The 17,352-nt window shown below is 42.1% G+C and overlaps 2 protein-coding genes across 2 annotated transcripts; both read right to left on the bottom strand.

Annotated features, from left to right (window-relative positions):
- Positions 1–1,121: 1,121 nt before the first annotated feature.
- Positions 1,122–14,064, bottom strand: LOC308142914 (interleukin-31 receptor subunit alpha-like). The gene is made up of 16 exons (XM_080513529.1): positions 13,927–14,064; positions 12,875–12,992; positions 12,170–12,282; positions 10,801–10,948; positions 9,367–9,536; positions 9,105–9,271; positions 8,830–8,995; positions 8,314–8,396; positions 7,669–7,894; positions 5,969–6,145; positions 5,766–5,873; positions 4,428–4,574; positions 4,035–4,169; positions 3,823–3,916; positions 3,598–3,679; positions 1,122–3,047 (listed from the first exon to the last, which is right to left on the bottom strand). The coding sequence occupies exons 3-16, from the start codon at positions 12,225–12,227 to the stop codon at positions 2,370–2,372; spliced, it is 2,439 nt and encodes an 812-aa protein (XP_080369655.1). The 5' UTR covers positions 12,228–12,282; positions 12,875–12,992; positions 13,927–14,064; the 3' UTR covers positions 1,122–2,369.
- On the bottom strand, positions 14,058–17,181 carry LOC308142915 (sperm microtubule associated protein 2-like). The gene is made up of 6 exons (XM_080513530.1): positions 17,062–17,181; positions 16,920–16,981; positions 16,533–16,590; positions 16,256–16,382; positions 15,545–15,704; positions 14,058–15,428 (listed from the first exon to the last, which is right to left on the bottom strand). The coding sequence occupies exons 1-6, from the start codon at positions 17,121–17,123 to the stop codon at positions 15,187–15,189; spliced, it is 711 nt and encodes a 236-aa protein (XP_080369656.1). The 5' UTR covers positions 17,124–17,181; the 3' UTR covers positions 14,058–15,186.
- Positions 17,182–17,352: the final 171 nt, after the last annotated feature.

Raw genomic sequence — 17,352 nt, 5'->3', positions numbered from 1 at the left:
ATTGTCTCGCTGTACACGAGGGAACACCCTACTCCAGCGCTTTCTCTTTCAATGTATTGCACGTTGGACACCGAATCTACACCGGTAGTGGAAGTTTGTTTATTCCGTGAGGCGGATGGAAGGCAAGGCGCTGTGCGTAATTCTGGCACCAAACAACACCGCGCAGAAACGCTTCCAAATAAGGCATCGAGGCAAAAACAGCTGCAGGGGAGTTTTTAGGGGGATACAATGTGAAGCTACAGGGAAATTAATACTCAGGCGTGACAATTACAAAATAATTTAAACGATGGAGTTAAGGCGTCATTATTGGGAAAGAGGTTATAATTTGAGTAAGAAATACATTTCAGAATCTGCGTTTTAGGTGTCAGTGTGTGGAGATGAATACGTGTCAGCAAATATGCATTGGTTTGGCTATCAGGAGAAAATGTTCAAAGATCAAAAGCTGAACACAATGAGAAAAAACGTACTGTTAGATAATGAAATGTTTGAAATTTTTACTTTTTTTCCCTTCAAAACTAAAAAAAAAAAATCAACCTCTAAAGTGTCACTGCAAGAGATAAACAGCGGGATATATTCAGGATGAGGATGCCAGTATATGACATTTCTGTACACTTCTGTACACACAGTTTTTTAAAAAAAAGAAGAAAAAAAAAAGCCAGCAAATGTCCATACTATTTTAATTTAACATCCTCAACAAGATCAATACTTCTGTCCTGAACATTACAATAAATATGACTCAGTGGATACACGCAGAGAGTCACAAAGGTAACACACATGGCCTGTAGGTATTTTCACCCACGGGCCTTTTTAGTTTCACGTTATTCTCAAATGAATCTTTTTGGACTGCAGGAGGAAGTCATGCATGCACAGGGAGAACATGCAAACTCCTCACAAGACTCCAAACTGCTGGTACGTCCTTTCTGTGTGTCTATAGTCTAAAATGTTTGTGCTTGTGGTAGAAAAGCATAGGAACTAATAGAAAAGTTTGACATTAAATAAGTACTGTAATTTATTTTCTCTCTCCAATATGTAGAGTTAAAATAATCACCAGTCATAAAAAAAAATACAAATGAGCACTTCATGAGTTTTATGAAAGAAAGAAATGTAGGTCAGAAGCCGAGTTATCAAAAAACATATCCACATTTATTGGGGAGGGGAAAAAAGGACTGAAAGTTATGAAAGTAATGCCAAGATCTTGAAGATCGGATCACAAAACAAACAAACAAACAAAAAAATAAAGCACCATGGGCTTTCGGTCTTCAGAGTTCGAGGCCCGAGTCCCTGTCCTGTGCAAATCTGGAACAAACCCACAGTCATGTGTCAAGGAGGTGCGTTCCATCCAACTCCCAACAATTAGTAACACTGGTGTTCTTCGAACTCACACACACATCAACGACAATAATCCACAAGTATGGCTTGCAGGAGCATCCTCTGCTGGTTTCAATATGTATGACAGCAACTCACAGGTCAGTTTATTATGAACACCTGCAGGTGTAATGGCGTCCGTAAACCGATCATATTCACATTTCATGCGGTGTTACTGCAGTGTCAATACATCCAATAAACATCAAATAAGAGCTTCACATGCGAGGCACAACTTTTTATGTACTTTACATAAAGGAACCTCGTACACATTCAAGTAGTCTAAAAAAAAAAAGTCAAATTTCAGCGCATGTACTAAATATAAAAATATTTCGATCATTTGGGTGTTTTTTTTTTAAATCAATTGTATTGTTGCTTGTGTATATTTAGAATCTTTTATCATTATTGTTAATATTTGTCTGCCATTTGTTCACATTACTCATGAAATATTCACCGCTTTAATTTCCGTTGTTGTACCACAGTCCAAAAGCAGACATGGCAAAAGCACTTGAATAGAAGAGCAAATATTGGTATTGAAATACGTATTCTTGTAAACTGGACATTGGTAAAAAGAAATATACCGATTTGACTTCTTTAAAATAAATAATAATAAAAAAACAAAAAACAAACAATCTGTTTGGACTTGACTTAAGCAAAAAATCTCTGCAGTCAGTTATTATTGATGTAGTTTGATCATCTTTAAGATGATGATTTAAAATTCATAAATTTCTTCTCTTAATCGTCTTGAAAGAGGTTAAAACAACAAGAAGTTCTCCAAAATATAAAGTCAAGTCCAGATATCTGTATAGAAGCGCAAAGATGAGGCAAATCTGGATTTAATGGAGAAAGTCTCACTTTGTAGAAGCGAAGATGTTGTTGGAGAAACACGCCGACTGCATCTATAACATGGACGGCTCAGATTAAGTACAATAAACAAAAATCATAAAACACAACACATTTTCATCGTAACTCCCGACGACGGCGAGGTTTCGACACTGCGAGGCGTTTTAAGCATCAGAGGGGATGTAAGGGTCCCACTGGAGTGGACAGTAGGAAGGATCCAGACAAATAGAGCTCGAAAAAGATGGAAACGGCGGCGCAAAAGTGTTGCAAGGAGCAATGGCTGGGCTGAAAATGTTGTGCTGGAATGACGGGAATGAGTAGAAGGTGCTTTGAGAAACGGGCGGTTCGGATGACGGGACCCCGGCCTGTCGGGAGAAGCGGGAATGAGACGTACTGCCGAGGTTAGATAAGGAGCCTAGGCTCTGGTGCTGCTTCAGTCGGTGGAAGAAGATGTGTGCCGGAGGGAGATGGGACGACTCCTCGGCGCCGCCCGGCAGCGGCGTCGCGTCTCCGACGCTGAGAGTGTTGCGCCGGCGGTCACCGGACCGCCGGCCGCAGGAGGACGCGATGAGAGGGAGGGTCACATTTTTAGGAGGGTGAGATAAAAGAACGTTGGATAAGATGAAAGGATGTGCCGAGAGGTTCGGGATGGACGACGTCTCGACTCGGCTCGGGTTCGTCGGTAAGGCGCTCCCGGGCTGTTTGCAGGAATACGTCCAGACGTAGCCGACGTTCCGACAGCTCCGGTCCCGATCCGGATCGGGCGCCTCCGACTCGCCGAGCAGCAGGACTTCAGAAAACTTGACCTTGGATTCATCTGGGAAAACAAACTGCTGCCTTCGCTAGAGAGGGAACATAAACACAGGTCCATTGGTCACTTAAACTCCCCATAATAAATACTAGTCTAAATTAGTTCCACTCTCTAAAAAGAAAATCTGACACTTTTCAACTTTTTTTTTTTTTTAATAAAATTGCTTCATGGCAATGCAAGCTTTTCTGAACAATATATAGGCTTTTTTTTTATATATATATAATTTGTGACCATGAGAAAAAAAACAACAAAGTATTTTATTTGAGGTTTTCTTTGAAGGATATCAGCCGTTAATATTCCGTCAAAGTCTAAATTATTTGAAGCGTCTGAAAAACCTGTACCTTGTGTGACAACTATTTATTGATGATGCAACTTTAGTCATTACAAGGCTGACCTAAGTATAGAAACAAAATGTAAAATAGATGCGCTACTAATGAAATTCTTAATGGAATTACTCCACATAGAATTGTAATTAACCGATAAAGTAATAGTGAGTTTTGAGGGAAATTGTTTGCGGATTGACTGATGATCAGACTGCTGATGACCGACATTTAGTGAAGCGTGAAAATGAATCATGTTACCCCCGAGTCAGTTTTGGGGATCCAGTGGGACAAAGAGCTGCGTGACGGATCCGGGACGGCTTTACACAGCTTCTTGTCCATCCTGAACATCACAGAGAGAGCGAGAGCGAGAGCGAGAGCGAGAGCGAGACAGAGACAGGTGGACGTTTTAGTAATCCTTTAGTCTGAATCCTCGATTTAAGTTACACAGAGCTTCCTCTTGCATGAGACAGATAAACGTCTTACATCTTAATGCGTGTCAAGGAGGCCATCAACGCCAGCAGCAGCGAAGTCAGAACGAGTGACAGAAGGATGTACGTCACCGTCGGGGTTTCAGAGGCTTCATGCACAGAAAGAAAAAAGCAGCGTTAAAGAGAATCCAATATGCGAAGCGTGTGTTTGGGTGTGTGTGTGTGTGTGTGTGTGTGTGTGTGTGTGTGTGTGTGCCGTCTCTTCACCTATGTGCACATTGACCCCGGTCCCAGCGGGTCCAGAGCCGCCGCCGGTGTTCGCCCCCACAGAAAATTTGTAGTTTCCGGGTGACAGATTCTCCAGAGTGTGGAGTGTGTCAGAACCGCAGGCCACCGTGAGATCTGCAGGGATCATTCACAAAGTGTGAGCCCAAGAATAAAAGGTGCTGCAGAGAGCTGAATCATCGAAGAGGGAGTCTCGATGTGTGTGTGTGTGTGTGTGTGTGTGTGTGTGTGTGTGTGTGTGTGTGTGTGTGTGTGTGTGTGTGTGTGTGTGTGTGTGTGTGTGTGTGTGTGTGTGTGTGTGTGTGTGTGTGTGTGTGTGTGTGTGTGTGTGTGTGTGTGTGTGTGTGTGTGTGAGCGCGTGTGAGCGTCACTCACTTCTAGATGGTTCATGACTGGTTGTGATGTACAGGCTGTAGTTTTGAAGAAAACCACGAAGCTGATCGACAGGAAGAGGATTCCAGCTGAGTTCCACTGAGTGGCTGGAAGTTTTGGTAACCGTCACATTAGGGCCAGCAGAGGGCGCTGAGAGAGAGAGCGAGAGAGAGAGAGCGAGAGAGCGAGAGAGCGAGAGAGCGAGAGAGCGAGAGAGAGAGAGAGAGAGAGAGAGAGAGAGAGAGAGGAAAGCAGGCAGTGTGAGCAGGATGGTGAAGATGATGAGTCATCAAATATAACTCTCTTCTCTTAATAATTTTACACATTTTTGTTGTAATCTTCTAAAATGTGTCTTTTCAGTCATATTGTTCAAAATGATGTTTTACATGTTTGTGAGCATTAATATCAGGTTGGACATGAATTGTGGATGAAACAAGATTAGAAGATTGGGTGATTGTTTGATGAGATATGAATACAGTGAAAATGGTCAGATTGAGATTTTGTTTTTTATTTATTTACTCGCTTGGCAGGAAGTTGCCATCCTGCTACACTTTTGGTCTCTTGTTTGCGACCAAAGTTTAAAATCGATTTCTGGTGTCGCCCAGCAGCTTGTCCTCGTCTAATGATCCATAAAGTTTAAATTTTTTAACAGTTTTATTTCCCACCACCAGTGTTGGTCAAGACACTTGGAAATAGTAATTAGTTACTGATTACTTCCCTGAGAAAATAATCCCTTTAACTTTACTGATTATTTATTTTCAAAAGTATGCGGTTACTTTACTTTTAATCTAAAGCAACAGACCATACAGTTTAATTTAAAACAGAATCAAATGAAATACTTTTTTTTTTTTACTGTTTTGTTCATTTCAATCTTTTAACTTCATGCACATTGCATAGCGCAGAAGTTATAATTAAATGCAAGAGTGTCTGATTTGAAGGAAATCATTGAACATTTAAACAAATTTTCTGCACTTTGCACCTTATTTTAATTAAATAAAGCAGGTATTGCTTCTGTTAACTTGTTTTTTTTCCTATTCCAGCATTCCCAATAAAAAAACAACAACTTTTTTTTGTTATGTTCTCCTTTATTCGAATAAATAAGTGAAGAAAATAAATGTATCAGTAAACTAATTGAAATGAAAGTCTCTTCTGATTGTATTCATATCTATTCAGAGTATTTTCACCTGTATGGAGGAGGTGGGGGGGGGGATTCAATATTTAATTTAAAACTAAAGCTTCAGTTGCGGTTATTCCAATACAGCAAGGTGTTTAATAAAGTTGCTTTTTTTTAAGCTCGGCATGAACCCCCTCCCCCCATTATGGACGTCGGGCCTCACGTACCTCCCTCTCGCGTATAAATGAGGCGCGTCCTGTTTTCCCCCGCCACCTGCCGTTCTCCACACAGCGCTCTGACCGACACGGCGAAACGCTCCATTGGCTTCAATCCCTCTGAAACGAGACGATATTGACGACAGAGTCCAGCGCCCCCGTTTGCACCCCCGACCGGCCGTCGCCTTTGTGCGGACGCGCTTCTCGCCCGTTACCTGTGATGACCAGACTCCTGCTGGACTGACCGACTTTTTCCCAGCGTGCGGTGCCACCGACGGCGAGCCATTCCACCACGAAGCCGCTCGCCGACACGTTCGCCGGCGCCGCCCAGCCGACTTCCAAGCAGCTGCCGTTCAGCGGATTCGCAGTGACGTGGCTCGGCGGCATTGGCGCTGACGATAGAGAAGAAACGTGAAATGACAACAAAGAGACGGGAAAAAATTGTGAGGATAATTAAGGAGGCATCAAATGTATCCATCCCTCCGTGTTCATCACGACTGCAGGAAACCGTTGTGAACAATTAATCTCAAATGTATATTTAGATTTTTTTTTTATTGTTTCGAGAGGAAACCTTCATGCACGATGTTGGATTTCACACGTCGATCTGCAAAACTATCAAAACTCTATAAGCTGGGTAATTATTTATAACCTAATTTTTTGAATATCACGGTGGTAATGGGAGTCATTTAGCGTCCCAAATGAATGACTGGAGGAACTTACAGCTAAAAGGAAAAACAATTTAACGCCCCCCCCCCCCCACATTGTCCTTCCAGCTGTCTACTGTTTTGCTGTTGTCTTCAAAACAACTTGTCTTTTGTTTTGAAGCATCTTTCGAGCATTTCAGACTCTTCCTCCTTGATGTCACTCACAATCTTGGACGCCGGAGTGAAAAAGCAAAGCGTCAAATGAGACCCTGAAAGCGCCGGCTTTCAGAAAGACGTGTGGGTGTGGCAGATGTCGCTTTGTCTCCTCAGCTTTCATCACATAAACACACAGCAAATGAGGACAATGTCTTTTTGAAAGACTGGAATGGTTGCTTCTTCTGTTTATTTACTTGTCAATGTGTCGGGCCTGTGAGAGAATAGTGATTTAACCATCGAGACGGGACAAATGGATTATCATAGCTTTAAATGATGATTAAAGAAAATAAAACATCGACATATTTAGGGAGTCTTGGCGTGTGTACCTAAACAGTAGTGTGTGACGAGAGTGGCCAACTTGTTAGTGGAGGACATTCTTGAATATTACAGAAAATAAATTAGAATTTGGCACAAAAAAAAAACAACCCACAAAGTCAAAGTTTACGGTACAATAGAGAAAAATATGGTGTAACAAAGCGAACAAATAAAAGCTGTGAAAAGAGATTTTCCATTGTGAGCTCACCAGGAGCTCAACATTATTCACCTGCACCTTGAATTGACTCAAAGTACAACATTATATAAAAAAAATGTTGTGTTTCTAAGGTAATTTTGTCAAACGTACATGTAGCCATAACAGGGAGACTAAAAGTTCACATGTAGCTATAGATTCCTGGTATGTGCAAATTCTTTAAATGTGTTTTTGTTTTTTACAGTTTTTTTCCACTACTTGCATTTTTATTTTGTTGCTTTGTCATGCAAGTTTATTCTCATATTGTAACTTGGACATGGAAAGACTTGGGTTCTTCTTGTCTTTCGCTAAACAGGTAAATGTAATTAATACAGTATGTAGTGAAATCTAGTGTAAAATGTTAGAGAATTCGATACGTATCATAGTTTATGATATATTAATCTGGACAAAAAGAATGTATTGCTTGTTTTTGTTCCAGACCAACAAATATTACTGTTCCACAATGTGATTTATTACTGGCAAGGGAAAATTGGTGCATATTTTTGAGCATTTTCCTGTCAATTAAGCGTCTGAAGTGAGGTTTTACCTCGTTCGGAGGCTTCAGGGAGCCACAGGCGGGCCTCTGGGGAAGCCCCCCCAGAGTTGGAGGCTGTCAGGGTGCAGGAGCATCGCTCGATGGGGAGATGTAAGCTACAGGACGTTTCCGTCATGTCCAAATGTCTGCATCCATCAAGGATGCTCGGGACGGCGCCACCATCTGTCCCACAAGTCACATTGTAGAAGAGAACTCTGCCGTTGGCCAGTGGCAAAGGCTAAAGAGTGGATTGACAAGAGAAAGGAAGGAATGAGAGTGGATTGCTGTTGTAACGTGAAGGATTTAATGAGACAATCTCCATATAAATCAAAATGCAATTCAATAAATGAGTAATAACAGACAAAAAAAAAAAAAAACTGCTTTGCGTCAACACATTCGGAAGAGGTGATGAAAAACTAATCACATTCACATGTTTATTGAATCCGGAGGCACAGAATGATGATCACCAGCTATAAAGAGTCCAAATAAAACTAAACAAGCACAGACACACAGACACACAGACACACAGACACACACACACACACACACACACACACACACACACACACACACACACACACACACACACACACACACACACACACACACACACACACACACACACACACACACACACACACACACACACACACACACCTTCCAAAGCAGTGTGACGAGTCTCCACCCGCTCTGATGACTTTCTCTCACTCGCCTCCAGAACACTGGAGCAGCAGATGGCGCTTTGAGAAGAAGGAAGGGAAGAAAAGATGTTGACCACTACTGATGAAGAGATGTAATCGTATTTGGGGGAAGAAGTTTGTGCACGCTAATGTTCATTGCCACATCTTCACTTTCTAAATATGGGCATGGGGCGGCATCTCAGGGAACGACAGCAGCTCGTCTCTCTACGTGGGGTCTCTTGGACTCTCCAGGGCTTTTTGCCGTTGTCCTGTGGGCTTTCTATCGTGTTTGAGATGCTTGTTTCTCCTAAAATCATAAGCTGATTAGGACATTTTGGGATTATTACAAAGTGGGAAGAAATAAGACGTATAGAAGAACTTCTTGCGTTTTTGCATCTTTTAGGCCTGTTTTGTTTTCTTCACGTGAATGTTTGCGACAAAAAACAGCCCATATTTAACTGGTGAGCAGAAGCATTATGTCATTATGTCTTACCAGCCTCTCCTGTCCGTCCCTCAACAGGTTTGCTCCACTCGCTCCACGGGCTCGCCTCACCCTGGTAGCGATGTCGAAGTTTGATGGCGTATAAGGTATTAGGTCTGAAACCGCAAACCGTAAACCAGAGACTTGTCACGTTCACGTTTTTCACCGTACCGTGGTGCTGCCCGGAACAGAAGAACAGAACAAAATAAGACCAAGGATCTTGTGTGCATTACAAATCCCAACGTGTGATACTGTGGTCTGCGCATATTTTTTTTGCAGTGGCTCACCTCCCCCTGTGCTCTGAACTCAATTTGGGAATTCAACAATCCAGATTGGATGTCTTTCTTTGACAGCGGAAATTCACTTGGTTTCGGGTGGTGCCACTCCAAGCTGAGGCACTCAGACGACCCACGGAGAGGCGCGGCGTACTTCAAAACCGCCGGGGACAATTTCACTGACAAACGCAAGGAAAGCAAAGTGAAGGAAAAAGCAGGGGCGGCTAATGACACGTTATGAAAGTGCGCGTCATGAGTTGTGTAACGTCGTCACCTTCTCTCCTGCCGTTCTGACATCGAGGACGTGACGAAATGTTGGGAGTCGTGTGAGCCGTCACCGCGATACAGTACACTTCTCTGGAGGTCAGCCCGTCCAATTCCACGGTGCACTTGGTGCCGGTCGTAGTGCAGTTCAGCAAACTGATGTCAGGTTGATGCTCTTGCCTACACGCGCACGCACGCACACGCACACACACACACACACACACACACACACACACACACACACACACACACACACACACACACACACACACACACACACACACACACACACACACACACACACACACACACACACACACACACACACACACGTTTCTCTTTATTCGGTGGACATTGCTTGAATTTTCAAATCGACACTTGTTTCCTGCAAGCTTCCTCTAAACTCTGTTCTCTACTCTAACCTTTATCTTATTTAAAATTTCACCTTACGTGTAATAAAAATTCTAAATGTGATTGATTACCCTGATGGGAGCCTCACGTTTTGTCAAAGTTGTAACATGAGTCCCCAGGGGCTATATATATATATATATATATATATATATATATATATATATATATATATAATCTATCATCTTTGTGGTTATCATCATTTTGAAACTCTAGGTTGTTGACAGGATCTTCAAACACACACACACACACACACACACACACACACACACACACACACACACACACACACACACACACACACACACACACACACACACACACACACACACACACACACACACACACACACACACACACACACACACAGAGGAAGTGGACCCTATCAAAATTTCACAATCAGATGGTATCAAGCATACCATCAAAACTTTGCACGAATGAGAGTCAAATGTAAAATTGGGGAGATGAACAGCACAAGCAGTGAAAACATGTGAGTGAGTGAATCACTGAAGAAAATCAAAAAAAAAAGTCAGGTAAAAGCCCGGAAAGAAGAAATCCTATTTGATAGAACCAGTTTTGATAGTAAGCGCACATCCTATGAAAACACTGACAAAATAATTTGATAAATCGGTTTGAATAACAGGCTGACAACTATATGCACATCATATACCCTTCAGATCAATCCCTCAAATTAAATACAAAACAAACTAATCCAACATAAAAAAAATCTCCCCAAAACGACATGGTTACATCCTCTCCATCCTCAGATTTCACATTACCTCTTCAGATTAAGATCAATTTGTCCAATCAAGACAAATACCTACTACTTTGTTGTTGTAGTAGTAAGTTTTTTTTTTTCCTCTGATGCTTTTACTTTGTCATATTGGTTACTTAAGTGTCATCATTACCTTCCTACATCGCAGGTCAAATGACCTATCGATTTGCAGGATGTCCTTCAGGTTCTCGTCACCTTTGTTGCGCCGACCTTTCAGACTGAGCAATGACTTTTCGGTGTGTGCGCGTTGTTGTTTCGTACCTCATGGCTTCCCAGATCATCAGAGTGTAGTTTGTTGTCGAGGCATTTTTGTGCCTCCAGCGGCAGGTGACGTTCACACGCTCATGAAACACACAGTTGATCAGCTGCGGCGGCTGCAGGGAGTCCTTGGATGACGCAAAGGAGAAAACTGGGGGGGGGGGGGGGGGGGGTGCAGAAAATAGGGAAAAGCTGGAGTTTTATGGCTGCCATTATAATATAAATCCCTTCAAGCTGAAGAAACAGCAGCAGAGCGTTGAGATTTTGTTAATAGTACAAAAGGAGGCAATTTATGAAACATCGTCGATGACTTAATCTCAAACGTGCTTTTTTGGCGGGAAATAGATTGAATGGATGGAACAAGGACATAAAGGGAAGGGGTGGGACCCCTACGTCATGCGTCGTCGCAGTGCTGCTCGGCTACTGCACCCCCCCATTTCATGATATCTGACCACAATGAGCGGCTCCACAGTCATTTAGGACCGTGACTGTAAATAGCAACCAACAGCATGTCAGCACTTGCGTAGCTTCACGTGAAAAACACTGTAGCTATGATAGCAATGCTACATCCATCACAACACGATAGATGAAAAAGATAATAGCTAAGAGGTCCCTTGAGGAGCAACGCGAAGGCTCAGGCAAGTAGGTACATGATAATTGCTCTCACATCGTGCTGGAAAAGCTGGAACTCAACTTGTGATTACCTTTTTAGGATAAATGGTGCAAATGACTCACAGTAGTGTCTGAAGAGCAGTGAAATAACAAATAGCGTTTAGGTTTAATGAGAAATCCACGATTTCTGTTTGTTATCCTGCAACAATATCAGCTTATATAAAGGTTCCCATTAGGCGGCTTCCCCACATGTATGAAAAAAAACAATTTCTGCTTTAAAGTTGCATAATCCCACCATTACTGTTTTGTTTTGGCCCCTTTTGCTTTGACGGAAGTGCTTCATAGCTGGTTTAAAAGATGGATAAATTATAAGTAGGCTACTATTACAATTATTTGATCAGGTCCACTGTGGTACTTTAACAACAATTACATCTATCAAGTAAGAGTCGGATTATTTGTTTGTTTTCACAAGTAATATTATAGCTGTAAATTCTCAAACGCTTGTGATTTTGGTCAGGTTTACACTGTGAAACTGATATGTTAATGGAAAAAGTCACTGAAATGAAAAGTATTACCCTTATCTTTGTATTTACATCAGTGAATCTAGTGATCTTTTCTGCTCGCTAATATACAACAAGCATGCATGTTTCACTTCATTGTGGCGCTGAAAAAGTAAAATGGTGGTGTTAAAAGTTCGAAAAGTGGCAATCAAATTGACGTCTTTACGTTCTCCGACGACCTGGATTCGAGGTGCCATTACCTGATGAGAGTCCCACCCCCATCAGGAAGATCAGCACCACCGCCGGGCTCGCCTCCATAAATGCCGCCCAGCTGTCTCACACACTTTCCAGAGACGTTTCCAGCCTGACGGTCCTGTGACAAAACGTTGAGAATAAAGCTGGGTGTCAGCATGGGGATGCCTCAGGAGAGACGAAAACGGTTGTGTCAAAACTGGTTTGTCACCATTTCCAAAGAATATTGAAGAAGTTATTGCTCTGTTATAACGGAAATCACCCAAGTGAATCCAAGGTAAATAAGCAAGAGGCGCAATGGGAAACTCTCATTTGTAAGGAATGGCTAGGCAGAGACATCAGCACCAGAAATGAATTATACAACTTCAACACACTTAAATTGTGTCACAATCTTCAACAAGAAAATGACTCAACCAAAAGCGAAAGCCAAAGATATATAGATATCTTTAGCCATGCAAATTATTTTAAGACACTGGTAGAGTGACTCTATGTTTTATTGGGCCAACGGTTAAAGATCCTGGAGCTGCTCGTTATTACAGAATGCTGACGAGTATGAAGGAGAACAAGGACTTCATAAAACAAAAAATCGCAAAAGAATACAGGAAATAAGTGCAGTTTTTCCACGTAGAGATTATTTGAAGATGTGGCTGAGACACACGAGTATGCAAATTGGTCAGTCTGCGCTCGCTCCTGTCGGCTCTCTCACTCTGTACCTTCCTGCAGGTTCCTGGAAATGTGGAGCCAAACGTTTCTAATGGTCTTCCTCCAGTCAGCCTGCTTCGTGATGGCTATCATTTCATATGTTACTCTTTTCCTTTGAGATTGTTTCTGCTGTTGGTTAAAAGAGGAATAAATATACTTTACCAAGACTTAATAAATTAGTAACTTAGACATTTCTCCAGAGACTAATCAAACACGTTCCTTATAAACATGACACCATCTTAAAGTAGGATAAACAGGATTTCCAATTATAATGTTCATTGCCAAGAAGCATGACACAACCCAACAAACACATATATTTTTTTGGGTGGGTGTTATTTATTTATTTATTTATTATCTAAACGGCACACTTCAGTTTGAACAGTGCAGATTACAGAACATATGCCGCCCTATGTTGCATGCAACACAGGGGAGGGTGGGGCAAGTAGTGCCCATTTTTACAGTCATTAATTAAACTAAAGTATGTGCATATAGTTTAGGATGCTGTGCATCCCTGGGATCAGTCACTTTGGATATTTAATAAACAATATAGCTTATAAAAAAAAGTGGTTTTGTGGCACAACATGCCCCCAAATGCGGGGTAAGTTGTGCCATTAGAGAGAATTTACTGGGGTAAATTGTGCCATTGATGATTGAAGTGAAACAAATGAGTTGAGAATAATACAAAATTATAGTCTAAAGCACTAAAACGTGTGAACTGCCTGTAATTGTTCAAACACAGCAGTCAATAAGCCATAATCATAGGATTTTACTTTGGAGGTGAAAGATAAGTGTTGTTTTGTTTCAAATTAAATGTACTTAGCTCTCAATTCGGGCGTCTCCCTTCTTCACAGGATGAGTGAAATGGATGCATCTTCAACTACAGTATATACCTACAGACCACTGCTGCACACCAGTCAACTAACTGTGACTATTAATGCCCAATCGCTTTAACTAGATTTTAGCATTTAATCAAGCAAGAGACATGTCCTATACACGTTGCTGAGTGGAGGGTTTTACCTGTTCCGGTAAAATACAAATACATTTTTTTTTTTTAAATACTCACGCTGCTGCAGGAAAGTTGCTCAGATTCAGTTGCAGAGTTGTCAGAAAGCCGCCGAGTTTGATCTGTGGAGAAAAGTACAGACAAACTCTCTTCCCTCTGACTCGCGTGCGCCACTGCACTTTGCCCCGCCTCCGACTTCAGCACGTGGCTCCTACTGAGGTGCGAACCCCCCCCCCCCCCCACCCCCGGGGGGCCCCGGGAAATTAAAGGCTATCTGGTGGTGACAGTTTCACGGTAGGAAAACAACAGTTTGTATTCATCAGCGATCGTGACACGAATAATAACCATGATTTGAATGTTGGTTTCCCTCCTGGTAATTCATCCCATTACTGTCTTTCTCTCCCATGACTCACTGTCTTTCCCTCTCTCCAAGCAATTTCAGGTGCAGAGAAATCACTCTGCTGTTTACCTTATCTGAATATTTGATTTTGATCCTGTGACGTCCGCGACTGCCACACGTAATCACATTTGAAGGTGAATTATGTGCACACACCACTCGCTTTGTGAAATCTTTCCATTGAGGTAATGCATTTCCCAGTCCTAAACCAACACTCCTTTAAAACCACATTATAGTTGAATGGCAGATTCATTCATCATCATATATAAGCCTAGAGTTACAGGCTTCTGATCAGGTACAACTATAAACTGTTTACAACTGTAAAGCTTCTTTTCCAATTTGGATCCATCGTTTTACCTTCCATGCACAAGTAAAATGCATTCTCGTCATTCTAAGACATGTGTATTGTACAAATATATTGCACAATAATTCTTGTTGCACTTTTTTGCTCATATCTGCCGTTTTTCTCATTTTAGTCTACTTTGGGTGATATATTTTGTCTATATTCCCCATTTTGGGTGATAGATGTCTACACCGTATGCGGGGCAAGCAATTCTAGTGTGTTGTATGTACAGCAGAATTAGTAATAAAACTCACTGACTTTTCTTTTTATTATGATTTCTTCTCACGAATCCAAAACAAACAACACCGTGCTTGATAAAGACTCCCACTTTCAACCACGTATTCCTTCTGCAACTTCCCCCGAGGCTCTCTGTCTTTTCAGGGAAAACACACTGTGAAAGGTTTTTGGTTTTTTTTCCCCACAAGGTGAGGGAAGTATGGACATTTCTTGAATGTAGCTGTTGGATATAACATGCTGCCGTCATCTTAGGAAATACAAAATCGGATTTAAACCGACCTATCTCTCAGAAAAGAGAGCAAAAAAACCCCAAACAAACAAAAACCCCATCCAGGCTTCTTTCCTACTGTGAGACACATTTGCGAGGCAGAGGCAAACACAGCTGCTGGATCCGGGGCGAGGGCCTTGCGGAGCGAGCTGCCCGGCTCACAACGTACGGGTCGTATCCCTCAAACAGAGGCTTCCTCTCTTTAGGAGTGGACAGATCAAGAAGTCTCGGGCTGGCTACGTGGTGTCTTGCTGTTCTGGAGATGGGCCAACACACCGAGCGCTCCCCTTGGAACATGGGATGGTCGTGCTTCGGGGCTGGGGAGAGCGTAACAAAGCCAACCGGCAAAAAACAAACAAAAAAAACAAACAACAAAAACAATGTTGCAGAGGCTAAATCGGACACGTTTACCAACAGTAGATAATTGACTCACTTGCGAGTAGCTCTATGTGTGCATTTGCTTTGCAGGGAATGTGGGTCAAAGGTCCAGGTTGACACTTTTGGCCGGATCCGTCATTAACCCGTCTTATTTTTGGTTGCGCAAGCTGGCAAATCCGTGGAGTTGCGACTGCAGTCTGGGTCCCTCTGCTCACCTGCAACAAAACCCACAAACCACACAATGTCGCACAGAAACATGCACATTTTTCTAAGTTTCAGTCTTACAAAAGTCATATTTTGATTAATTTGACCCTGGTTTCAAATATATAAAACATTTTTTAATTAAATATACAATAAAAGTCATCATGGACATTGATGGTTATCGGATGATTGAGTTTACTGACTTGGGTGAGCTCTACCTTCATATCAAATAAACCATACGTTTATTTCTACTTGTTGAATAACTTGGTTGACAAGTGAATTGCCGTGATTGTGATGTTACTCTCGTCAACATCTGTTGGACTTTGCAGAATGCGAAACCATCAAACAGAAAATCACTTCTGCACCCGAGAAAACCTAAAACTGGAGAAATTCCAGAGGCTTCGGCTAAAAGGGCAAAGTCGTTTAAATGGGGCGTAGCGTGAACCACAATTGCCTTAGTTTGGTTTAAAATATTGTTTTTTGTGAAATAAAAGACTAACCCTGGAAAAAAATGATATCAGTGACAAGGTTTTTTTTTGCCAGAAAACGCAGGAATGTTACGCACAGGAACCGGCAGCTGACGGGCTCGCTGCCAGCCAATCACAGGGGCCCGTGGCTGAGCAAGAAGGGTCAACCTTTGTGAAGAAACGGCCTTGAGAGCACATTCACTCACCACCCAGATTGGAGAACCTCTGAGGAAGGAAATTGTTAAAGTCACTTGACCAGGATTGAGAGAAAGTGGGCTGGTGCTTTGGGAGGAATGCCTTTAAACGTGCCGACAAGACAAAAAATATTAAAGGGAGCACACTCTGCAAATAAGTGAAATATGAGAGTATAGTTACGTGACTTGAGAGCAGAATCTTTTGCTTTTACACAAATCCAACCAACGAGGGGTTAACTCTGGTAAAAAAAAAAACCCAAAGCAAAAACAATTCATTGGAAGCATTTTCGCTCCTCACGCGAAATAAGACATGTCCGAACAGGCAGCACATACTCCTAATCAATCTTTAAACTCTAATAAACTTAGTGACTGCAGTTAGGAGCTGCACTGTTTTATGTCTGTTGGTGATCAGTTACTGCAATATAAATGACCAAGCTTTCAATTCATGTAACAATAAACAAGAGTCTGAAGGGTCAAAGAGCCACATGTCACTTCTTAAAAGAAGCCAAAAAGCAGAAAAACAAAGACGTAAGAGGTGAGCTAAAAGAAAAAAAAGGTGAGCGTTTACCAATGTTGGTGGTGGATCCAGTCCTGTCCGGTGGCAATTTATCGAGCCAGTAAACAGAGCGACTGTAAAATAAACAGGAGAGTGACTCCGGGTTGGGCGGCACTACTCACAGGAACGTCACAGGGCGTCAAGTCAGACCTACCGGTCAGGGAATCGGAGTCGGTCTGGCTTTGGTTGAGCAAGCTGCTGTGTCCGAGTCGCCATGAAAACCCGTCGTCACAGTAACACCTACGTGACCCTTGTCATTACAGAGAGAGACGAGACTCACCGAAGAGATCAGATCATGCTTTAAAACTTGTTCGGGATGACGCGAAGCTGAAAAGATTCATGAAAGACACGTGTGCTCAGATGTTTAACCATTAAAAGTGTGGAAGAGCAACATGTGATCGGTTGGGCTCTTTCTTTTTTGGTCATGAATGCCAAGCGACACCAG

The sequence above is a fragment of the Blennius ocellaris genome, assembly GCF_963422515.1.
Source record: "Blennius ocellaris genome assembly, chromosome: 17".
Taxonomy (NCBI): Eukaryota; Metazoa; Chordata; class Actinopteri; order Blenniiformes; family Blenniidae; genus Blennius; species Blennius ocellaris.
The sequence above is the reverse complement of the archived record's forward strand: the minus strand, read 5'-3'. Positions and strand labels throughout refer to the sequence as shown.